Genomic DNA, 26632 nt, shown 5'->3' with positions numbered 1-26632 from the left:
CTCACTGATGAACCACCTAGATAAAGGGATCTATTACCCAGAAAACGCTTGCCTTTCTTTTCTTGAGCACTACTTTCAGAGACAGCTTACTTCAGACAGATAGCCTATCCTAAGAAGCACCTTCTTTGGGGGACCTGGGGAAAAGTGGTGGTGAAGATACCAAGACTGAAGACATGAAGTCAAGTCTAAAACAGGACCAATTTAGAAAATGTTTTAATGTTCTAGCTTAATCTTAAGTCATATGTTTAAGAAATATATAGGTTTGGCTTCAGTTAAAACTGGCTGGTTCATCAGCCAGTTCATCATTTGTATATATGTAAGTAGACACATATTTGAATAGCTTAGATTTCACTTAGCCTAAAATTCAGCAAATGGTGTGGTCCATTCTGTTTTCTAATTCAGTTAAAATCAGTTCAAAGTCTGGAGAGAGGTTAAATCTTTAGATGAGATCCACTCTTAAGTACTAGATGAAAAGCCAAATGTTTGTGTGTGTATACACTCAAATTATTTTACTCTTATCCCAGTCTGCTCTACACATTAAGGTGTGTACAGCTGGCTAGAAGGAGAGCTCCTCACTCCCAGCCCAGGCTCTAAGAATACTTCTGGGACGGTAATCCTCCTCAACAGATGCTTTCCTTTTCCTAAACTCGAGTCATAAAAAGCTGGAGGCAGGAGATGCTGAGGGGAGAATAAGACTATATTCTGAATGAAGCAGCACAGAGAATGGAACATGAAGAACAGAGAGAGCCATCATCATACAAAACAGCCAGTTACAAAGATCTAGTTTCAGAAAGCTTGATTAGTGATGGAGGTCTTAGAAATTGATGCCACCTGGACCTTTTGCACTCCCCTTTGTGGGGGCTCAAAAGTACCTACCCCCCAAAATCACCAACACATGTAAGGTTTTTATGCTGTTTCACAAAAGTATCAAGGTAGAAAAGTAAGCGATTCAATGTTTTCATTCTCACATCTAATGCAAGGCAAACAGCAGGTATTTCTATTCATAGAGAAGAGAGTTAATTTGGAAGGAAATTATCATCAATTACCTGCCCAACATGGTATCCGGATGAGCAGTGAAAATCTGTGGGTTGACAACAAAACGTGTACCGTCCACAAGAAGTGTCACTTTCTCTGGCGCCTGAGAGTGAACGTTACAGCCAAAGCCCACAGCGCTGTTTCCAAATCGCTCTGGAGCAATGAAAGGTTCATGACTCCGTTTATTCCCACTCGGGAAGCAAGAGCCTTTGACATCTTCAGGAAGTGACATCATGTGAGGGAACGGAAGATTTGCTGGCTGAGAGGCAGAGTCAAGTGGAAGGTCTAAAAGATCATACGATACAAACAAACCAAAATAACTTGACGGCAAAAAGCCTCGGGAGAAAAATAAACCTTGTCCTTTTAAAAAAACAAGAACAAAAAACATTAAACAAGAAAATGCCCAAGCTTTAGATATCCAAAGGCAAAAACTCTTGTCCAGGGCACATAAAGAAAAAACAAACTAGAGACCCATACTGGATGCCCAGGAGCTTTTCCTTCTGCGTTGTGTATGTTTTTGTGTGCTGGGAGAGGGCAATGAAGGCAGTAATGCCCGCATTCTAAAAATATAACTATCAGGGAATTTCCTGGAGGTCCAGTGGTTAGGACTCACTGCTTCCACTGCTGGGGGCCCAAGTTTGATCCCCGTTCAGGGAAGGAAGTCTCGCAAGCCATGGGGCATGGCCAAAAAATAAAATGATTGAACACTGGAGAAGAATTTCTATGGAAAACAAGCAACTCTCTGCCATATTTTCAAACCTCCCCTAGTCTTGTTTCACAGGCACTTTATTTTCATTTTCACTTCTATCTCTAAATACTGACCAAATTTCCTGCATTTTATTTAAGAAACTTGATAAATTCATTAGCCAACACTATTCGTTTTCCACATTCTTAAAAAACATTTCTAAATTTTATTTTCCAAAAAGGATAGTGATAGTCTCTTAATTGCCCCACTTTTCCTAGAAATTCATTGAAAAATGCATTTTCATTACGCACAGGGGAATCCTAACATTACCAACACCATTTTCTGAACAGACAGGTCTTGCTCTCAACGGAAAAGTTCCAATGCAAATGGCCTTGGATTAGAATTCATTCATGGAATCAAAATTTTTGTTTTAGTATCACCAAAGAGCCATTTCCTTAAAGAATCTGACATTTCTAAACCTGATTCATTATCTGTAAAGTGAAAATAACGTTCACTCCACCTACCTCACAGGATTGGTTTAACTATCAACTGAAATAACAGTTAAAACAGCACTTAAAAATGTATAATACCACCTCATGTAAATAGGCTGAAAACCAGATATCTGAAATCTGGCTGTATACAGAAGATGATACGGAAAAAATATTTTCAAAAGGATTACCAGAAGATTGTTTTTAAAATTTTTTTGGCCACACCATGCAGCATTGGGATCTTAGTTTCCTGACCAGGTATCAAACCCGCATCCCCTGCAGTGGGGGTGTGGATGGCTTGGGAAGTCCCAGAAGATTCTTTTAATTAGGGACCTCTCCTAGTATATTTATGTTAATGCAAAAGAATGTGTTTTTTTTAATGAAAAATTTCAAATATATCAAAGCCTAGAGTTAATACAGTATGTGTACATCACCTGGATTTGGTTAACATTTTCCTAAATTTTCTTCACACTTTTTTAGAAAGAAATGAAATAGGTACAATTTAATGTCTCACTCCCACCCTTCATGTCTCTCCCACTCTTCACGTCTTTTAAATTCGTTTACAATAATTCATGAACAGGATTACTGTCCATGACCTCTGAGAAATTAGTTTTATTTCAGGCACTTAAGATAATCAAATAAACTGTTAGCTAGAGTATACTTGATTTTTCCCCATTTGCTTCTGCTGCTGCTGCTGCTGCTGCTGCTAAGTCACTTCAGTCATGTCCGACTCTGTGCGACCCCATAGACGGCAGCCCACTAGGCTCCACCATCCCTGGGATTCTCCAGGCAAGAACACTGGAGTGGGTTGCCATTTCCTTCTCCAATGCATGCATGCATGCTAAGTCGCTTCAGTCGTGTCTGACTCTGTGCGACCCTATGGACACCAGGCTCCTCTGTCCACGGGATTCTCTAGGTAAGAATACTGGAGTGGGTTGCCATTTCCTTCTCTACATTTGCTTCTAGAGGAAAGGAAACCAAAATTTAGACCAAAAACCTGTTTAGGGTTCACATCCTATAGCCTCTGGTAAATTTTCAATGTGGCTCTCTGTTTGGATACCAAGAGCTAAGTTTCTACAAATCCTTGGGCAAGCTTGTAGCAAGAAAAACTTTAATCACCAAGCCAGGCTTTCAACACTGTAAGTGCTGTTTTTAAAAATGAAACTAGGTACCTAATTTATTACCTCAGTTCTGCAGAATACTTGAATTTTCCCCCAGCAAAGAGGCAATTAAATTGGGCTGATTCCTGAAGGACGCCTCAGGTTCCATCCTACTTAAATGGGTGAGCAGGATGAGATTCGCTGCATAAATTCTCTGTAATGGGCACTCTAGGGTGGCAGGTACACTCTGCTTTTCTGTCAGCAAAGGCTGGCCAGAAAGACACAGGTTTAAATCCCAGTCCCCCACCTCTTAGCAGTGTGAACCTGAGCAAGTTACTAATAACCTTTGAAGCCTCAGCTTCCCCATCTGTAAAAAGATTAATCTAAGCAGGGATCAGCAAACTTTCTGTGAAGAGCTAAAAAGTAATTATGTTTGGCTTTGTGGGTCACAGTCTCTGCCACAGTGCAGGAAAGTAGCCATAGACAGTATGTAAATGAATGGGCATGATGGCTGTGTTTCAAGTTTTTATTTATAAAAACAGGTAGTGGTTCAGAGTTGATCAGTCTGCCACCCTTGATTTAAAAAAAATAAACTTTTAGCACAGTGAGTGCTCAATAAATGGTAACTGCTATTATTTTTGTTGCTACTGTTTTTATTAAAAGTTAAAAAGAACCTAACAATTTATCAAGAGCCTTGACATCCATTAACTCAGTATCTTCCAGCCTTGTGAGGTAAGGAGAATATTAACATCCTTGCTGTCTAGATTAAGCAAGCAGGGCTCAGAAAGAGTAAGGCGCTCATTCATGGTTACAGCTAGAATGTGAATCTCCAAACCCAAGACTATTTTTCTTATACTATTATCACCAAGTTAGATGTACTAAACTGATTAAGTAAATGGAGATTTTAAAGCAACTGTACTGTGAGAACTGGACTGTGAAGAAGGCTGAGCGCCGAAGAATTGATGCTTTTGAACTGTGGTGTTGGAGAAGACTCTTGAGAGTCCCTTGGACTGCAAGGAGATCCAACCAGTCCATTCTGAAGGAGATCAGCCCTGGGATTTCTTTGGAAGGAGTGATGCTAAAGCTGAAACTCCAGTACTTTGGCCACCTGATGCAAAGAGTTGACTCATTGGAAAAGACTCTGATGCTGGGAGGGATTGGGGGCAGGAGGAGAAGGGGACAACAGAGGATGAGATGTCTGGATGGCATCACTGACTCGATGGACATGAGTCTGAGTGAACTCCGGGAGTTGGTGATGGACAGGGAGGCCTGGCGTGCTGTGATTCATGGGGTCGCAAAGAGTCGGACACGACTGAGCGACTGATCTGATCTGATACTCTAATTTAAAAAAGGACTTCTCTAACTGTCCAGGGGTTACGACTCCATGCTTCCAATCCAGGGGTCACAGGTTCCATCCCTGGTTAGGAAACTAAGATTCCATGTGCCACATGGCACAGCCAAAAAAATAATTTTTTTTTAAAGTGGAGATTTTTTGGTGATAGCTTTATATAATTGTGATATGTAAGCTAAGCCAATTAACTGGACATATTATTTAGAGTAAGAACATTTATGCCTTCTGGGAGAATAGGTGCTCAGGTGTCAGAAAGCCCTCCAGACTAAAGCAAGAGCTAATCATCATACCATCATTCCTGGGACCTAGAGGATAAGTAAGATTTTGAAGACCAGAAGAAGCTGGACTGTTTGCTTCTTTTTCTTGAGCTGCAGCTGAAGCTTCATCCATCAGGCAGCTGGCCTCCTGCTGCAGTAGCCTGTCGCTCTCAGTGCCGCGGCGAACACTCATCCTTGGACTGTGTGTCCTGAACTGTCTGCTTGATCACAGGGAAATCCTGGAAGACAGCAATATGCACGATTTAGAACTAACTAGAGAACTCTCAGAGAGTTCTTATTCTTGTTTTGAGAAGAAATGACATCGTAAACATTTCTGTGATTTTATACTGAGAGGAATTGGGCTGACTTGAGTTGTATTTACCAAATCACAAAGAACACTGATAAACTTGTTACTAGGGAATAATTTCAAACTTTATTTATAAACAGACATCAAATCCACTGACTTCGCCCATATTCACATTCAATTCTGCATATTAACTGGTGGTAAAATAACTTGGTGGTGTTTATACCACAGATTCACATAAGGGACAGAGAGTTCAAATTGTCAATTAAAGAAAACCAGCCCATATGTCTCAAAAACTTGAGAGATACATTCCCGCAACAGTTGAGCACTAGGAAATGAGAATCACAACTACAGTGCGAGCGTGACAGTTGAAACCGGAAGTCATGGGCACTAAAAATAATTTTTTTTAAATAATAAATTTACGTATGGTGCTCAAGTTCTCCTTTATAAGTTCTCTCTTTCACTTTCTGTACCTTTTGCTTGACCCCTATCTCAAAATTACAGCAAGATGTCACTGGTTATAAGCCTAACTCTCTCCAGCAGTGCACAGCCGTGGTGAACACCACCTCCCGAGGGATGCCGTGTGCCGCGCAGCCGCTGCTTGGGCAGAATGGCCGCCTCGCACCTCTCTTCTGGGTGACCACCCTGCCCCGCAGCCTTTCCACCCTCTGGGGCTGCCCAGCTGCCGCAAACATCCCTGAAAGTCATCCTACTTAGCACGTTCCCAGTTATACTCTACTAGGTTCCACTAGGTGTTCTGATAGAAGAGGCATATTACTAGCAATGTTTATGCCTAAGGATTGCATGAAAACAATACAGGAGGAAGAAGTTATGCTTTAGGAAGAAGTTTCATCACTAAGATCAGGAACATGTTTTAATAATAACTCTGAATTTCCTGACATGCAAGCACGTAGAGGTGCCAATAAACACTTTAAACTGCATTCGATTTTGAATAACTTCATAATCTATATTAGTACATTTTTGAGCATAACGATTGATCATTTAGTCCTGTTTTAACTTGCACAAAATATCAATATAATAATGAGCCCTTTTTAAGAAAGGAGCCAGTACAGATGCCTGAAAGCAAATAATTTTAAAGAGACACTTTCACAGTTGATGAAATCTTAAATTCTCAGATAACAGCTCTTACAACGTAAGGCACACAGAGGAGATAAAGTGAATGTTCTGTTGGAAAACCTGACATATGGCTACAGCTTTTTCCAGATTACCCTTTCTTAAAGAAAAACGTATTTATGTATTTACACAAAACATGTGGCCCCTTAAAATTGATCCCTAGCAACTGGTAAAGTCAAATAGAATCACCACTGCCTTCAAGTTTGACTCAGAAGATGTCAAAATGAAAATCAAGACTAGAGAATAAGATAAAGAAGATCCATGAAACTGGACAAAGCACTACTAACACGGAAGGACCAAAAGGCGGTCTGCTTCTGTCAGCTTAACTGGGTTTGAACCACGTTCCACTCTGTGTACTTGCGCTGCTTAACTCTTCACTAGCTGCTCCAGAACCGAGTTCAAACTTCTTTTTGTTGCTCTCCAAAATATCTCTTGGAACAAAACAACTTTGAATAAACAGATTTCTTGAGAATCCGCACAGACGAGACCATTATATAAGTTACTTCATTTATTCCCTACAATGTGTGAAAGAGTTTCATTATAATAGACTATAATGAAAACATTTTCTTCCTAGTCTATGAATAATACCAGGGCTCAAAATTCAGTTTAACTTACAACAATGAATTAATAAACAGAAAGACATGCTTGAAAATTAGCAGGGGCAGGTATCTCCAATGAAGAAAAAGAAAGTAACCTGCTGAGCACTTGACAAGCATTTTATTTGTATTTAGTTAATTTTTATTATAAATAAAACATGAAAATTCTCCCTCTCAGGAGCCTGGTAGGCTGCAGTCCATGGTATCGCAAAGAGTCAGACACGACTAAGCGACTTCACTTTCACTTTTCACTTTCATGCACTGGAGAAGGAAATGGCAACCCACTCCAGTGTTCTTGCCTGGAGAATCCCAGGGACGGTGGAGCCTGGTGGGCTGCCATCTATGGGGTCACACAGAGTCAGACACGACTGAAGCGACTTAGCAGCAGCAGCAAAAGAATTCAAGCGTTATACAGGTATACTATAAAAGCATATCATTTGTAAAAAAACATACAAACTATACATTCTCACTCGGTAATATGCTTTTTTTTTTTGAAATTAACATTCTAAAACCACCCATGTTAGAAGACACATCTATCTAGTTCACTCATTTTTAACTGCTGTGTAATATTCTATGATTCTGCTTTCCTATCTATGAATTAAGTTGTTTCTAACTATTACAATGTTTCAATAAATAGGATCAAAGTGTACCATGAAATTCCAAGACAGGACCCAATTTGCAGTTTCTCCAAAAGAATTTGGCCTCAAAACATTTTTTTCCCCCAAGAAACCATCTCAGGATTAATGCTTAGTGGCACACACTTTAAGAAACCACCATCATTTCTCAAAGTCCCCTATAAACTAATTCTTCTATAATCCTAGAATGATAGAAGAAAACCCTCTTGATCTATGAAACCTAAGAAGCAAACTGACAGACACTGAATTCTTCAACAAATAACAAAGCAATGAGTTTCAACATTATGGTAAGGGTCTGCTCCCCTTCCAGGATGGATGTTTCATTCAACTTTGAATGTATATTTTTATTGCCTACCATGGCTCATTTCTGTAACCATCCCCCAAATGCATCTTGGTCCTCAGAATAGATCTAAGAAAAAAAGAAAAGAAAGAAAGAAATAAGCAAAGCACTTGAATATAGTTCTCCATTGCTACAAAACTGTCTGTGGCCAACACAGACCTAAGTCATAGCAGTATACAACGACAAGCACCAAAGGATCATGCACACCCCTGGTACACCTAACAGTAACTGAAGAGACTGCTTCAGAAAAGAACTAGGAATTACAGACACATAAATAATGGAACTCTGACTGTAGAGCTGTGAAACAAAACAAACATCCAGCGAGCCAGCTCAAGCATCACTTCCACACAGAATGTGAAACCATGTTTTAAACACTCTAAAGAGCTACACAAATACATATATCTATTATCTATTATTTATCTATTCTATATTATTTATCTATTTCATAGGCCTCCTGTGAAGGCCCCTATTTTGTTAAAGAGTTGCTCTAGCTGACCCGGAACGGCAAAACCTTTACTATAATCTCCCCACCTTGGAAAATGTGTGTATAATCTTTGATAGTGGAATTTGCTCCATATAGTCTTTGCACCTAAAAAAAATGACATGTTGGTTTCTCCCTAGAACATAGTCCCTCTCAAGTATTAATCCATAATGAGTCTATGTATTTTCTTCTTTTTACTTACAATTCCCTCTAATCATTTATGAAGAAAACAAGATTATGGAAACGTGATTTGTGTAACTGAGTTCAGATCTTGCAACTGAACTATTCAGATTTTGAAAATGTAGTTGGGGGACTTCCCCTGCTGGTCCAGTGGTTAACACTTCACCTTCCAATGCAGAGGGTGCAGGTTCGATCCCTGGTCTGGGAGCTAAGATCCCATATGCCCTATGGCCAAGAAACCAGGACATAAACAACATAAGCAATATTGTAACAAATTCAATAAAGAATTAAAAAAAAAAAAAGAAAATGTAGTTGGAATGCCTATGGGGCCAAACTTCACATGGACAGATCTCAAAAGCATAATGCTTTCAGACTGCTAATGATACGAGGAGTTATAGTCATAATCCAAGAATCCTGTGATAGAATAATTGTATTTTTCCATATATAAAATAGCATCAGTGTTTTACTGCTTATAAAAGCAATCTATGCTCAATAAAAAAAGTCAATATAGAAAGATATAAATACTTCAAAAATCAAAGCTGTGGTAAAATACATGCACATGTATCTTTGGGCACATATTCCATTATATCCTTGGAATAAACGCCTAGAGATACAATCACTATAGAAAAACGTAAATAAGTTTTGATGTATACTGCCAGACTGTCCTTTATAAACATACCAATTTATACTCCTTCTGGCAGCACAGAACATCCATTCTCCAGAACTCTGGCTAACAGCATATCAACCTTCCTCATCTTTGCTAGTGAGATAGTGTGAAATATGACAGCTCATAGTGTGGTCATTGAAAAGTCATTCACTCTTTTTAAAATTTTTAATTGGAAGATAATTGCTTTACAATATTGTGCTGGCTTCTGCCATACATCAACATAAATCAGCCAGAGGTACACATATATCCCCTCCCTCTTGGACTTTCTTCCCTCCCACCTCCCACCCCATCCCACCCCTCTAGGTTGTCACAAAGCAAAAAGTCATTCATTTTCATCAACACTTGGAAAATTTCACCTTTAAGAGCCTTAAAAGATTTCAGTAGGCAGGGAAAAAAAATCCCATGCTGGGTAAACATTGGGTAATAGCAGTGATATTCACGTCAAGTTTGTCGGGCTTGACGAGAATCACTGGATGTTTCCATGGCTTGCTCTCATCTCCCTAGAAGTATAAATGACAAGGTATGATGACAAGACCACCCACTGCTGCTGCTAAGTCGCTTCAGTCGTGTCTGACTCCGTGCGACCCCAGAGACGGCAGCCCACCAGGCTCTGCTGTCCCTGGGATTCTCCAGGCAAGAATACTGGAGTGGGTTGCCATTTCCTTCTCCAATGCATGAACGTGAAAGTGAAGTCGCTCAGTCGTGTCCGACTCTTCGCGACCCCATGGACTGCAGCCTAGCAGGCTCCTCCGTCCATGGGATTTTCCAGGCAAGAGTACTGGAGTGGGGGCCATTGCCTTCTCCGAAGACCACCCACTAGACTGAGGCAAAGCAGTTTCTGGCTTTGGCGTTGTTACTATTGATAATTAAGCCTCACCACCAAGAAAACGTTCTTTAAGCATCAGTGTTTTCATCCATAAAAATAGGATGATATCAGCCACTACAAAGCTAGATAGTCCTTTCTCAATTAAGATGTATGGGAAAAAAAGCATGAAGTGCTATACAAAAGCAAGAGACACATCTGTTATATGAATCTCCCTTATACAACTGCTTAGTTACCATTTATTGGGCTCTTGAAGCGCGTCATCCTCCACTTTTGAATATACTTTCTATGTTCTATTGTATGGTTCTACTGATTTCAGCTACATTTCTTTCTGATTTCAGCAAAATGACATATGGTACTGCCTTTAGGGCTTCCCCAGGGGCTCAGGAGAAAGAATTCACCTGCAACACAGGAGATGTGGGCTTGATCCCCAGGTTGGGAAGATCCCCAAGGGAAGAAAATAGCAACCCATTCTAGTATTCTTGCCTGGGAAATCCCATGGACAGAGGAGGAGCCTGGCAGTCTATAGCCCATGGAGTCGCAAGAGTTGGACAGGACAGAGGTTAAACAACTACTACTTTTAGAATTCTCTGAATTATTTTTTGCCTCAGTTGCCTAACTTGCCCTTTGAACCTGACCTTTTGTGTCTTTCCACTTTTCCCTCAGGAATTTGTTATTGTTTAGTTGCTAAGTCCTGTCCAACTCTTTGTGACCCCATGGACTGTAGCCCACCAGGCTCCTCTGTCCATGGGATTTCCCAAGCAAGAATACTGGAGTGGGTTGCCATTTCCTTCTCCAGGGGATCTCCTCGACCCAGGGATCGAACTGTTGTCTCCCACCACTGGCAGGCTGAGCCAGCAGGGAAGCCCAGTTAGCACAGATCTAACAAAATCCAAATGGCTAACCAACTAACTGCCTTAATATATTCTCAAGAGTCTGTTTTTTCCCCACACTGATTTGAGATGGCACTTTAATCAAACACTAACATAATTTATGCTTGGTCTGGTTTTTAAACTCTGTTCCACGGATTAATCTTATTTGTCAATACAATTGTCCAATTTAACAATCTTGACATCATTTTTCTGTCATTTATCTAGAACTTCTAGAATGGTTTTTAAGTTGTCAACAGGGAAATTTTTTCTTTTAATCTTTAAAATTATATCTTAACCACTCACTTTTTTTCTGCAGTGATTGCTAGTTTAGAATTATTAAGTTTCACAAAGCATTAAATTTAATGGAGATGGCAGCTGCACGCATACCAGTTTATTACTCAGAATGTAGCTTTGTTTGCTCTCTTACTATATGGAAGTAAAAATTTGCTTTACCCAAAAATATTACTGCCATAATTCATTCCAATGAAATATTTTTTAAATGTGTGCATAATTAGATGTATTAATACTAGAGCATTTTTACTATTTATAAGAGTGTTTAGTCAAGTTTTTAATTCAAAGTAAAAATGTTTATTTCAGCTATTTTAACACATAAATACATTATTTACAAGTTAGGTTACTATTGCAGCTACACTAGAATACTTTTCTGTGCAAGATTTTGCTTTTCTTGAATACTGGTCAAGGTTCATACACCTGCCTTTTTTATATACTCTTCCTGTGGGTCTAAGCAACTATATAATTAATCCCTGGTAAAGATCAATTCCCTTCCCCTAACTCTTTTTTTTTTTTCTTTTCAAAGAACTAATGCTATGAAATGTTCTCCCATTTCCCATACCATTTCCTCATTAAGTCTCAAATTAAGGGAACTGACAAAGCAATCTATGGCATGTGTAAACACTAAAAAAAAAAAAAAAAGTTAGCTATTATTACTTTTTATATACTCAAAACCAGCTTCAAGCCTATAAAAATCTTCAAAGACCTTATTTTTTAAATCTCTAATTGTTTCTTCTTTCCTGCATTAACACCTAACCTCAACTTTCATTCATTATCTCAATTTCAATACCAAAACCTCTCAATTATCCGATTAAAAAAAATCATCTTAGCATTAAAAAAAAAGGTACACATTTCAAGTTATAAGATAAATAAGTGCTGGAGATGTACAACATGATACAGATAATTAACACTGCTTTCTTTACCTCACCTATGAAGGTTGCTAAGGGAGTAAATCCTAAGAGTTCTTATCACAAGGGAAAAAGGAATCTTTTTTTCTATTTGTCATGTTTCTATATGAGATTTATGTTCCCTAAACCTACTGTCATATCATTACGTAAGTAAGTCAAATTATGTTGTACATCTTAGACATATACAGTGCCACGTGTCAATCACATCAATAAGTGTAGAAGGGAGAAAACTATCTCTGGGTATCTGTGTTTTCATAGAGATCAAGTACTAGAGTCCTTATATATCCACTTGCAGAGGCAATAAAACTCAACTATGATACCACTGTTAACTCTTAATTCCAAACATTTGCTGGTAACAAACATGTTATTTCTATAAACCAAACCTGTAGTTTTAGAACTAAAAACTACACATCTTTCTATTGGACCTTTTGTACTGACTAAGTGCTTTTATCAGCTAGGTTTCTTTTTTTTTTAATCTCTCAAAACCATGGAGAAGTTTCTGGTAGTCTCTTCAGATTATCAACAAATTAGTCCCAACATATATATTATAGCCAGCACTTATTTACCAAACCCCTACTGTGTGGAAGGCACACTGTGTGCCAGCACGGAGCAACACAAAGGACTGAGCAATGCTCTCAAGGGTTGGCCCCAAGCTCCCACTGAGGAGGTGGGGCTATATGAAAAAGACAAGCAACTTTAGGTAATAAAACAGAACAGGTGGTTCAAACCAGCGGTTCCAGATTCTCGGGCCTATTCTTACAATGAGTCTGGAATTTGTGATTAAAAATTAAACAGTCAGCTTCTTAGGCAGCTCTTATGTGGCACTCAGGTTCGGGGATTATAAAATAAACACCGAAGTTGGAGCGAAAATCACCTCTAGACAGTGTGGTTGGGAAAGGAAGTCTTCATATGAGATAAGATCTGAGCTGGGCTCGGAAGCAAAGATTTTCTCCTCAACATTATTTTTTTGAAACTTTTCAAATCTACAGAAAATTGAAAAAGTTATTATAACCAGTAAAATCTTATATATCCTTCAGATCTACCAATGATCATCTGCTCCCCCACCACACAAGTTTTTCTGAATCACTTAAAAGTTAACATTACAACACTTCACCCAAGTTGCTTCAGCAAGCACATTCTAAGCATGAGAGCATTCTCTTAAAAACACGCAGCAGCACTGCTCTCATGTCTAAGAAAAGGAACATCTGCATAATCTAACATATAACCAATAAGCAAATTTACTCAACTGGCCTAGTATTTTCTTGCATCATCTTTTTTGGGATCCATAAGTCAATCAAGGCTCATCCCTTACATTTGGCTGTTCTGAATCTTTCATATTCTGCATCCTCTGTCCCTACCACCGCAATTTGGGGGACAGCTGTTTGACATGAAATTGACTTTTTAAAAAAAGTCTAGGTCAGAGAAGGAACCCTCCTACACTGTTGGTGGGAATATAAATTAGCGCAGCCAACTACAAAAAACAGTATGGAGTTTCCTTAAACTAAAAATAGAGGCATCATATGATCTAGCAATCCCACTCCTGAGCACATATCCAGAAAAGACAAAAACACTAGTTCAAAAACATACACGTACCCCAGTGTTCACAGCAGCACTATGTACAACAGCAAAGACATGAAAACAACCCAAGGGACCATCAACAGATGACTGGCTTAAGAAAATGTGATATATAGATACAGATGCGTGTGCGCGTGTATGCACGCACATACACACACACACACACACACAGGAATACTCCTCAGCCATAAAAAAGAATGAAATATTGCCATCTGCAGCAACATGGAGGACAGACCTAAAGAATTTCATACTAAGTCAGAGAAAGACAATTATGATACCACTTACATGTGAAATCTGAAAAATAATACAAATGAATCTATATACAAAACAGACAGACTGCCAGACATGGAAAACAAACTTTGGTTATCGAAGCAGAAAGAGGAGGGTGACAAATTAGGAGAACAGGATTAACAAATACAAACTACTACATATAAAATAGATACACAACAAGGATTCACCATCTAACACATAACTACATTTAGTAGCTGATAATAATTACAGTGGAAAATAATCTGAAAAAATATATAACTGAATCACTTTGCTGTGCTAATAAAATATTATAAATCTATTATACTTCAATAAAAATTATTTTAAATTAAAAAGTGTAGGTCAGTTCTAACATCCATCTCATTGTTTCCATGTGATGTGATACAAGTTAAATTTTTTTTAAACAAGAATACAGTTGTACCCTTCAAACTGCCATCACATCAGAGTCACGTAATGCCAGGCTGCCCCACTACAGGGAATGTCTGATTATGTGGATGAAGTGGTGGCAACAGCTCTTTCTGTTGTAAAGAAATCTGATATCCTATCTCCCAGTAACTTTTCACCCAGGGGTTTCAGCATCTATTGATGATTCTTGCCCAAACCAATTATTAATACATTTACGTTTGGGACTACAAAATGATGACTTTCTAATTTTATCATTCTTCCTACATTTACTGTCTAGCATTCTTCTGTGAAGTAGAACTACTACTTCACTCTCCCTGTATCTTCCTTTTAAAATTTAATTATGAACTCAAAGATCTGTTTTAATATAATGCATTAAAATGATCCATTACCATCTTTTTTTTTAACTTCTCCAGTTATTGGTTCAAATTGTCCCAGGTATGGCTAGTGGGATTCCCTTCAAGCCTTCATCTGTCATTTAAACACAATTCTATTGGTTTTTGGAGAAGGCGATGGCACCCCACTCCAGTACTCTTGCCTGGAAAATCCCATGGACGGAGGAGCCTGGTAGGCTGCAGTCCATGGGGTCGCTAAGCGTCAGACAAGACTGAGCAACTTCACTCTCACTTTTCGCTTTCATGCATTGGAGAAGGCAATGGCAACCCACTCCAGTGTTCTTGCCTGGAGAATCCCAGGGACGGGGGAGCCTGGTGGGCTGCTGTCTATGGGGTCGCAGAGAGTCGGACACGACTGAAGCGACTTAGCAGCAGCAGCAGCTATTGGTTTTTTGAGGCTACTTCCTATATAAGTTTTCTAAGCTCACCTTTCACCATCTCTGACCCTGACTTACAGTCAGCCAATTCTCCAGAAGACTTTCTTCTTTTTAATGGACAAAAGCATTTATAAATCAAGATGTGAACACCAGGTGTCTTATCTATTGGGGTGTCACAGTCTACTGAAATGGTTTAGAAGCAAACCTGGAGATTTTTTAAAACACAAACAGAGTTTATACTGATATTTTCACCTCAAATTTGACATTATGGTTTTTCTTTACTTATTTTATATTAGTACTATATCTTTTCTCTCACAATGAAAATCTTGGTTCATAATTCAGTTTTAAAACTATAACATTAATGTTACTAACATTTAAACCCACTAAGTTTAATTGTCTTTTGGGGGCTAATTCTTTTTGTCCTTGAATTACATTTCACTAGGGATGTATCGTCAGCATGCTATGTTTATTTTATTTTTAGTTATATTATTTTATTCTGTATGTCCTGTAATTTAGGTTCATTTTTGTTTTTTAATCACTCAATTATAGCTTATTTTTCATTATTTTTTGATTATGTAAAACATTTATATGGTTCAAAAGTTAGTGTTACAAAAAAGGAATGCTCAGAGATATCTCTCCCTTCCCCTCCAGTATTTTCCTATCTATTCCCTGCACATAACTAGTTTTATTAATTTGTTTATCCTTCATGTTTCTCTTTATAGATAATATGTGTATATACATATAAATTCTTAATTCTTCTGTTTCTCATGCAAAAGATGGAATACCATATCCAGTTCTGTACTTTGCTATTTTTCTTAACACCGTATCTCAAAATTCACCCCGCAGGAGTGACTGGAAATCTTCCTCATTCTTTTAATGGCTGTTTAATACTCCACTCTTAGATGTGGAGAACTTTGGTTCTTAGATGTAGAACTTTGGTTCTACCTATTAAAGAAAAGAAAGGGCATAAAACAGGGTTAATGATGTATAACAGGTAGAAAAGTAAGAGTGAAAAGGTGCTTTATTATTATAAGAAAGGAGTGGAGGGGTAGACCAGCCAGGTCAGAGTGAAGGATTAATACAAAAGGGTGGCAGAAAACAGAGTAACCATCATACCATACAACTTCAGGGAACCCCACGCACACCACCATTTAAGGAGCTACACAACACACGACTTAGATGGCTGTACAGAACAGCCCTAGGAGAACACAGGTTGAAAAATAAGTTGCAGCTAGTTTACAGAGGCCTTGAATTATAAAGTAAAATAGAGTTAAGGACTTTGTCTTGTAGGTGAAGTTTTTATATAGAGAAGTTTCATATTCAACATGTTGCTTTAAAATAAATATAACCACAGATGGACAAGGAGAGTAAGAGGTTACTGGAACTGTCTAGACGAGACAGGATCTCAGTGGGGTGACAGAAAGAAGGGTAGCAGCTGGAAGATGCAGGGGAGAAAGGCAGTGTGCCCGCCGGCCTTCATTTCCGCGTATGAGCTGCTGGCAGAGGCCAGGCTGGCAGATAAAAGCACAAGGACGGCAGTGGTGAGATTGTAACTGCTTGGATACACTTCCCTGTCTCCTTTACTTGACGCTCCTAACTTACTGCTCTGATAGCCTTTCTGCCAATAAACTTAGGTCCAAAAACAGCTTTTGTGCCAGAAGACTGTATTACAGTTACCTGAATTTAAGACTTAAAGACCTTACATTCAATTAGTAATTGTCTAAAGGCCTTTAAACAATTTCCTTTACAACTTTATCAAATCACCTAATTAAAAGAACTATTAAACAAAAGGATTTAGAGAATAACTTTTTTACTCACTAATAAGACAAAAAAGAGACAAATATAGTTGAATCCCCAGTATCCTAAGTTTGATATTTCATTTTTAATGATACTTATAATCTTTTAGGGAGAAGGCAATGGCACCCCACTCCAGTACTGTTTCCCGGAAAATCCCATGGATGGAGGAGCCTGGTGGGCTGCAGTCCATGGGGTCGCTAAGAGTCACACACGACTGAGCGACTTCACTTTCACTTTCCACTTTCATGCATTGGAGAAGGAAATGGCAACCCACTCCAGTGTTATTGCCTGGAGAATCCCAGGGATGGGGGAGCCTGTTGGGCTGCCGTCTATGGGGTCGCACAGAATCGGACACGACTGAAGCGACTTAGCAGCATAATCTTTTAACATGCTCTTTTTGCGTTTTAGTACTTCAACTGCCTATCAAGCCAGTCTTAAAGTACTCAAAAAACCTTCAGTAAATCCTTAAACTTAGATTCATTAATTTATCTGAAGAAGTTTTTAAATACTGCAACCCCTTTCAAGATGCAAAGTTTTCTTACATCCTTAAATGACCAAATCTAAACCCAATTACTCAAGAACACATTCTACATTAGAATCACTAATTAATCAGTTGAGATTCAATATGCCAAATTACCACAAACAGTCCATCTTAAGTCTAGATGGACTAACCTTTGTTGATTTTAACATATATCATTTGCTACATGTTATTCTAAGTACTTTATAAATGTTATTTAACTTAATACTAACAAAAACAACAAAAAACCTTTATGAAGTAGCTGCTATTATTATCCTCATTTACAGATGAGGAAACTGAGTAATAAAGAAGTTAAGAAAAGTTCTCACAGTCGCACAGCTAATAAATAGTACAGCCAGGCTTCAAACATAGGCTTCTGGCTTCAGAGTCAAACGCATGGTACCCTTAAGCTGTGCTATCTCTGCCTATTGGAGATTTACTTCTGATTTACTTCATGAAGTCTATGTTAAGTTTCCCAAGTTTGGAGATATGATCTCAAGCCAAAGATCTGGAGCCAAGACATATGACCTTTCCGTGCCAGTAATGAACACCCCTAGCACCTTTTCTGTTTAAATAGTTGCTTTGAAACAACCTCTAAATCAATTAACTCCAGATAGCAGATGATTTTACAATCTTGAGTTCCGAGTTCAATTTAAGACCTTACTTAATTCTGCTATAACTCTCAACTTTATTACCTAAAAACAGAGTAGATCAAATTCTGTAATTTCCACACAGGGTGCTTCTATCTTTTAATGGATTCAACTAGTTATGCTCATTCTAATGACAACTTTAAGCTAGGAACAATCCAAGGTATATAACAGGAAGAGACACTGAAGTTAAGATTACTTAATGGCAAATTTCCAGGAAATTTCCAAGATCTATACTATTAGCAATAATGTCTTAAACAGTACAAGGGTGTACAATTTTTTAAATTTTAAATGTATTATTCAATATAGTAGGCCATTTGATAAGAAAGGCTGAGTTCTTATATGGCAAGATCTGAAGGTCTTAGGGGACAGATCTATGAAGCAGTACTGTAGCAATAGAACAAATGTTGAAAATTCTGGAGACAATCTACAGTCACTGTGTCAGAAGATGATTCAAGGACCAGTATTAATCAGTGTCAAAAGTTTTCACTGACATAGCAAAAATGAGGGCAACGGAGATAATGTAATGCATGCATACAAACATAATTATTATCCCAATTCTAAGACAACTGACATTGACTAAGACATCAATCTAAGAACAGTGTTTCAAGAAAGTGCTATCATATTACATACATGATTTTAAGACACAGCCTGATTTAAAAAATATTAAAATGTGAACTAAAGAATTGTGGCAGATGTTAGTTTAATGCTTTCTTGGTACCTAAACTAAGTTTTACTTCATTTTTTTATATTAAATGTCTTTTCTTTTATAAAATAATGGTGACAGAAAATGATAGGTGTTTTGTTTTTTTTTAAATGCTGGTCACCTGATGATGATAGGCTCCCAATTTTACCCCCACAATCATAAATCTCAAAAAGATCTGGGGTCCAAATCACCTTCCATCTAGGACTACAAAAACACTATTAGTTCAGCCCGGTCTAACTAAAAATATTCCAAAATAAAGAATCTCTTGCTTATTATTAGCTCATCCTATTGTCGGCCACTAATGCTTGGGGGGGGGGATTTTTTTTTCCTTTGTGCCAAGTTGAAGTCTGCCTTCCTCCCTGCTCCCACCATGACTTCCATGCATTGGTAAGTCCTATCCCCTAGAATAATGCATCCATCAGAATGGGATGGGTGAAACCAAAAAAGAAAACAAAAACAAAAAAACCCCACATCTGTTTGAAGGCATCAGACAACTAGCAAGAGAGCCAAGACTGTGGAGGAGCTGTGATGGTCAGTTTTAGATGTCAGCCCAGGAGCTACAGTCCCAGTTATTCAATCAAATGCTAATCTAGGTGTTACTATAAAGTTTTTTGGTAGATGTGATTAAAGTATTTAATCATTTTAGGTTAAATAAGGAAGATTATCCTAGATAATGTGCGTGAGCCTGATCCAACCAATTCCAAGGCTTTAAGAGCAGAACTGAGGTTCTCTGAGGAAGAAAAAATTTGTCCTAGTCCAATCTCCACATGGTATACACTAACACCCTTCAACAAATAACTTAATATATATGTGCCTGTATTTATATACAAATAGATGATATATATTATTTTGATGGTATATAAATAGTACATAGAACCATAATCCACAATTAAAACCATCCTTTAGAGAAAATTCCAGGACCAAGTGGCTTGACTAGCAAATTCTTCCACATCTTTAAAGGAAGAAATTGTATCAATCTTATCAATATAAACTCTTCCAGAGAACAGGAAAACAGGGCATACATCCCAATTCATTTTCTGAGGCCTGCATATAACACTGACTCAAAACTTCACTAGGACATTACCAAAAAGCATTATGGATGACTTTTTCTCATAAGCACAAAAATCCTATACCAATTATTTAAAAAAAAAACAAACCCAGATACATAAAAAAGGATAATACAAAGGTTGGCTTAACATTCTAAAAATTAATATAATTCATCACATGAAAAGACTAAAAATGTTTTATAATAACTAAAATAGCATCAAATAGTACTGATACACTAGATTTTAAAAAGGCAAGTTGAAACAATCTAGTCATAGAAAAAGATTAAAAATATTAATATTCTACCTTAACTACAGGCTTATCATATGTGATTTTTAAAAAACTGTTTTATTGACTATGCCAAAGTCTCTAAAATGAATGTGTTAACTACTTTTAAAATGAGAAAAATAAAAGGAAAATGTACCTCTAAAAACAGGGAACTCTTTGAGAAAATGATGGAAGTTTTTAAAAAATCTTAGAATACTTTAAATTTTTTAAAGTTTAAGAGGAAAATGACATATCACTACTTAAGAGATCTTGACATTTTTTCCATCTAGATTCAAGAAGAAATATTAGGAATACCAGACAAATTAGGAATTTAGGTTAAATACATGAAATAGTTTCTCAAGCAGATTACTCAATAGGATGACAGAATAATCTTGATAGCTTTAAATCCAACACAAGGACTTAAGGTGGAGGCCTGATGCGCTTCTTAGGGGACTCAACAGCAAGCTCTAAGGAACAGGTGGAAGGCAGGACATGTGGGCAGGCACAGGATAAAGCATGATCCTCAAGTCCCAAGGTGGAGAACGTTCAGACTGTGTTAGTTGCTCAGCCGTATCCAACTCTTTGTGACCCCATAGACTGCAGCCCACCAGCTTCCTCTGGAATTCTCCACGGAATTCTCCAGGCAAGAATACTGGAGTGCGTTGCCATTCGCTTCTCCAGGGGATCTCCCCCACCCAGGGATCAAACCCAGGTCTCCTGCACTGCAGGCAGATTCTTTACTGACTGAGCCACCAGGGACAGATTACCTGGCATTTAATTCCCTAAACAGACTGCTATGAGCTAAATTAAATTGTGTTTCCTTCAGAATTCATATGTTGAAGTCTGTTACCCTAAATCCTCAGAATGTGGCCTTTAAAGAGGTGGTGGCTCTTTAAAAGAGTGGACATGACTGAGTGACTTAACACTCACTTTTCAAGATTAAATGAAGTCATTAGTGGGCCCTAATCCAATACAACTGGTGTCCTTTTAAGCAGAGATGAGGACAAGAGAGGCACAGAGGGAAGACCGACCATGTGAAGACACGGAGAAAGCAGCCACCCACAGGCAAAGGAGCAAGTCCTAAGAAGAAACCAACCCCAGCAACACCTTGAACTTGGGCTTCCAGCCTCCGGAAACTCTACTGTTTAAACCACACAGTTTGTGGTACTTTGTTATGGCAGTCCCAGCAAACAAATACATAGATATAACTGCAAAAATTAAAATTTTATCCTTTCCCACCAAAAGAGTTTTAAGGCCAATACACTGAAGGAATCTTACATGGTTTTAAGGTATATACTGTGGCCCTCCTATAGAAGTATAGATCATTAGTTGTTTTATTCTAAGAAAGGTGAACTTTCTCTAGTAACCTTAACCAAATCATGTCACAGATCTTTGTACTACACCCCAGTGCTTTCCAAAATTTTAGTAAGCCCTGCCTCCCCCATGTTACAGTAAGAAAGAAAGTTTAATTTATATCTACACTATAAAAGCCTTAACATTTCAACACCTGAAAGGACAATCTAAATCTAAAGAAAATATCAACAGTATCGTAAATTATTTTAAAAAAACCAATTAACAATCAGCATCTCCTGAGAACTCACAATAGTCAGGTGTAGATCAAAGCATTTTACATGAATTAACTCAATCCCAATAACCCTCTGATGTAGCTACTATTACAACCTCTATTTCAGAGAAAGAAACTGATGAATGTCCAAGCTAGTAAATGAAAGAGCTAGGATTTAAACCCAGGAAAAACTGGCTCCAAAGCCCACATTCTTAACCACTGCCCAGTGAAGAATAAGGAGGGCACTACTGAGCATAAGTATTAATTGATGGAGTCGGTCTAAGCTTGAACGCTGGCTCAGCCACTGACAGGTGTATGACTTTGGGCAAACTTAAGCTCTTTATGTCTTAGGTTCGTTGGCTATAAAATGGAGGAAATTAAATGAGAAATGTAGACACATTGAGTGAAGAGTCTGGTACAAAACAATGTCTACTAATCAGTCTGGTACATAATAATGTCTACTAATTAATAAGTCCTTATTATTTCTTTTTTCGGCCACACCCTGGTGCAAGCTGAACCTTAAGTTTCCCCACCAAGGATGAAACCCTCACTCCCTGCTGGGGAAGTGAAGAGTCTTAACCAGTGGACCGCCAGGAAAGTTCCAAATCCTTACTATTTCTAATTCTACCTTCCTGAATATACAAGAACAATCCAAAAACATCTACTGTGGGGACTCTAAGAAAAATAGCATGGGGTTCTCTTCTTTCATCTGTACTTCTTTCTTTCCTACTATTCCAGAAATGCATATACTATTCCAAAAATCTCATTTCTCATAAGAGGTATATGGAATCAGATTAGCAGTTAGATCAGTCTTACTTTCTGTCTCCAACAGAGATACCTAATAATTTGGGTAAGGACAACAGTATAGTTACATGGCAAGTTCAAAAAATTCTGGACTTTGCTCAAACATCCAACATTTAATAAAAATTCAATGTACTTAACCTTTACTGAATTAAAAAAAAATACCAACTTCATAACATTTCTTGGGATTACAAGAGAACTATTTGCTCATTATTTCAAGGTTCAGAATTCCTTATTTTAGTATTCCTACTCTTCCTGGTTTATGTGGTTAGAACACACTCTCCTTCCATCTCCATTTTTCCAAATATTGCTTTTGTATTCATGTGAAAGTCTCAGTTTTCTTCATCTACTTATAACTGAATTTCTCTAAACCGTTTCCCTTTTTGAAGCATTTTTCTTGAGACGATTTAGTGCGAAGAACACTGGGCTAGGAGCCAGGGGTCCTCACTCTGCCATCTCATCTCTTAGATTCCTCATCTTAAAAGGCAAGAGGCGGGGGGAAAAAAAGCAAGAGGACTGCACCGTATAAATTTGTAATAGGTTCCCTTATATCTCTAAGCCTCACAGTTCCATGACTCTGGGTCTTCCAACTAGAAATCATTCAGCATTCCAACAATTTCCCTACACTTTCTACTCCAGTTAGCCAAGGAGGAGTAGGCATGTACAGATTCAGGGGCAGCTGCTGCTGCTGCTAAGTCGCTTCAGTCGTGTCCGACTCTGTGCGACCCATAGATGGCAGCCCAACAGCCTCCCCCATCCCTGAGGAAGACGCCATAATCAAGAAGCCCAGGTTATAGAAGGAAAGACAACAGTATTTTGTGAATCAACAGAAATAGGTTAGGAACAAAAGTGAGACACTAAGAAGAAACCAAAGACAAAAAAAAAAAAAAGTCAGAAAACACATAGCCTAACTCTAAGCTCATCCCTACACATCTATTAATATTTGAAGGACTAAGAAACAGAAAAAGCTTTCGGCAGCAGAGGTTATCCAGCCTTCATATTTGCCTCAAGGGAGCAATGCAACCCTGTGACATCTTTGTAATGTTGTTGCTAAAATGGCCTACTACAAAATAGGCATTACTGGGGTATCTGATGACTGAATTAATGTTCAGATAAACTGAAAGCCCTTGTAAATGCTACTGGTACTGCTACATAACAGGAAATCTGAGTTCAAGGCCAGATGAGAATTACACAGCATTAGCTGTCCTGGTTCTAAAGGGAAGAAGACTGAAATTAGTTGGGAGGGGGGAGATTTAGCCTAATGGCATTTCTAATGAGCTGATGATACGGAAGCAGGCCCCTGAAAGATAAAAGGACAGATTAACAGGCACAGACTATCTCCAAGGCAGGCTTCCAATGTGGGGCTAGTGGTAAAGAACCTACCTGCCAATGCAAGACACGTCAGAGAGGCACGTTCGATCCCTGGGTTGGGAAGATACCCTGGAGGGCAAAGCAACCCATTCCAGTATTCTTGCCTGGAGAATCCCATGAACAAGAGGAGCCTGGCGGGTCACAGCCCGTCGGGTCACAAAGAGTTGGACATGACTGAAGCAACTTAGTACACAGTAATCTCTAAGGCATTAGAATATGTATTTCCTACCCCAATATCCTGGTAGCTCAAACGGTAAAAAAAAAACTACCTGAAATTCGGGAGAACTGGGTGTGATCCCTGGGTTGGAAAGATCCCCTGGAGAAGGGAACAGCTTCCCACTCCAGTATTCTGGCCTGGAGAATTTCATGGACTGTATAGTCCATGGGGTCTCAAAGAGTCAGATGACTGAGTGACTTTCACTCACTCACCCTGATGGCAGAGTCCAAGAAAGCACTCTTTAGTTTCCTTCTAAAGACTCAGACCTTCTTGGCTTATGATTGGCTAGGGGACAAAGGAGAATAAAAATCAACAAAAGGATAAGGAAGTTGGCCGGTTCTAAAAATTCTCAGGCCAGTCTATTTTGCTGTTTCTCTAAGTGTGGTCCCTGGATCACCAATAACAGACCCAGAAAGGGGGTGCTTGCTTAACATGCAGACTCAGGACCCATCACTGATTTCCAGAATCAAATTTCTGAGAGTAGTACAAATAAAAACCACATGAGTTATCACCGCACACTTCTCAGAACGGCTGGCATCAAAAAGAACACAAATGTTGGCAAGGATGTGGAGAAAAGAGAATCATCTTACACTATTGGTCAGAATGTAAATTTGTGCACTCACTATGGGAAACAGTACGGAAGTTTTTCAAAAACTAAAATGAGATCTATGTGACCCAGCAATTCCACTCCTGGTGATACATCTGAAAAAAAACAAAAGCACTAATTGGAAAAGATACACGTACCCTAATGTTCATAGCAGCATTATTTACAATTGCTAAGATACGGAAGGAACCTAAATGTCAATCAACAGATGTATGGATAAAGAGGTAATAAATATATGCCATGGACTAATACTCAACTAAAAATGAAAAACAAAATTTGCCCATCTGCAACAACATGGATGGACTCGGACGGCAGTATGCTAAGTGAAAAGTCTGACAGAGAAAGATAAATGCTGTATGGTATCACTGATACGTGGAATGTAAAAAAAAATACAACCAATATGTAACAAAAAAGAAGCCAATTCACAGATATAGAGGAAAAACTAGTGATCACAGGGTGGCAGCGGGGTAACAAAGGTGTGGGGAGTGGGAAGCGAGAACTACCAGGTATAAGACAGGTTCAAGGATGTTATTGTACAACACAGGGAATATAGCCAATATTTTGTAATAACTGCAAGTGGAAAGTAATCTTTAAAATTATATAAACAATTTTAATATATACAAAAAATTGGGAGACGGGTATTTACATTTTGGGGGGGGGGGGTATTTACATTTTCAAGGCGCAAATTCATGTTTAAGAACTGTCCCAGATGTGCAGGGAGGGTGAGAATAAGTTGAGGATGAAGTTCTTTTGACTGGATTAATCAAATTCAGCTATGATAACAGCACTGTTTGGGGACCATTAAAAACTCTTAATTTCTCAGGTAACAGCTGCTCCTAGTTGTTTAACAGCTAAGAGGGGGACAATTAAAGGGCCTGAAAAATGCATTTTCATAACCGGGTTTAACAGTTCCTTGCCGCCTGTTATCTTGCTAGTTTATTCACTGGTTTCTCCTTTAAAAATAAATCGGATCAATCCCGGAATTTTCAGAAAGAATCACAAACTCCAAAAGAGAAGAGATTTTTTGAATAGTGCAGAACTGAAGACACTCAACGCTATAAAAAGTAAGGTTTTATTTAAATGAAAATTACCAGTTCAGTCTCCCCCAGCTCTTCAGCACCGATGAAAGCTGGTAATTTGTGGGTGGCAGAGAAGGAAGATTTTGAAGAAGGGGTGCAAAGAGCGAGAAGTCCGACCCAACTACCTAATTTTTAGTGAATTCAATGAATTGCCAGAAAACAAAAACAAAAACACGCAGGCAAGTGTTTTATCTATAAACACTCCCGAGCTCTCACTATTTCTCCTCCTTTAGGATAAAAACACCAAAGGCCTGCAGGAAAGTCAAGTTATACTTCAGCTGTCCCCCGAATGTGCAGACCTATGTCCACGCAAAGCGATCCCCTCTTCTTCCCCGGATTACCAGGCTTTACCCTCAGCACGAAAACCGGCGCCTGGAACCCGTTTGCCAACGTTTTTCCTCGAGATGATAGCACCGCCGCGGCCTTTCGATGGGGGTACGACCCGGAGGGCTGCCGCCCGAGCGCCGTCCTGAGGAGCGGGTCCCCTTACCCCCCGACACAAAGGCATTTCCCGGGGCCAGGCCCGCCGCCGCACTCACCCTGCCGGCTCTTCGCGTCGGACCACTTACCTGACGCTCCCGCCGCGCTCCGGAGCCCGGGGCCCGAATCCGCCTGGGAGGCGCGCGCGCTCACGGCGCCGCCAGCAGCCGCCGCGGGGACCGGCCGTGCCGCAGCGGCGCGCGCCCCGAACCTCCCTGCCCCAGCTCGCGCGGCCACGCGGCTGAGTCACCCGGCGCTTCACGTTAAGAGTCCCCCTCGCCGCGCGGGGCACGCCGGGAAGGCCGGGCTCAGGCCCGCCCCCTGGGCCGCAGGCCACGGAGTGTCCCCTTTCCTTCCCGACACGCCCCACGGCGC

General features: G+C 39.2%; 1 protein-coding gene across 13 annotated transcripts in view; it reads right to left on the bottom strand.

The window, feature by feature from the left end:
- The window catches only part of KCTD20 (potassium channel tetramerization domain containing 20), a 36071-nt gene extending 9649 nt beyond the window's left edge, over positions 1–26422 (bottom strand). The window contains exons 1-6 of one of the 13 annotated variants that reach the window (XM_059880323.1): positions 26347–26392; positions 20486–24796; positions 7941–7994; positions 6642–6869; positions 4950–5155; positions 1047–1320 (exon numbers count right to left, since the gene is read on the bottom strand). In XM_059880323.1, the coding sequence (XP_059736306.1) occupies positions 1047–1320; positions 4950–5109 (434 nt within the window). In that variant the 5' untranslated portion in view covers positions 5110–5155; positions 6642–6869; positions 7941–7994; positions 20486–24796; positions 26347–26392. Of the gene's footprint in view, positions 1–1046; positions 1321–4949; positions 5156–6641; positions 6870–7940; positions 7995–20298; positions 20400–20485; positions 24797–26316 lie in introns of those variants that run through there. The other 12 variants (XM_059880325.1, XM_059880330.1, XM_059880328.1 and 9 more) reach the window with 12 other exon arrangements.
- Positions 26423–26632: the final 210 nt, after the last annotated feature.

This window comes from Bos taurus, chromosome 23, assembly GCF_002263795.3.
Source record: "Bos taurus isolate L1 Dominette 01449 registration number 42190680 breed Hereford chromosome 23, ARS-UCD2.0, whole genome shotgun sequence".
NCBI classification, from domain to species: domain Eukaryota; kingdom Metazoa; phylum Chordata; class Mammalia; order Artiodactyla; family Bovidae; genus Bos; species Bos taurus.
The sequence above is the reverse complement of the archived record's forward strand: the minus strand, read 5'-3'. Positions and strand labels throughout refer to the sequence as shown.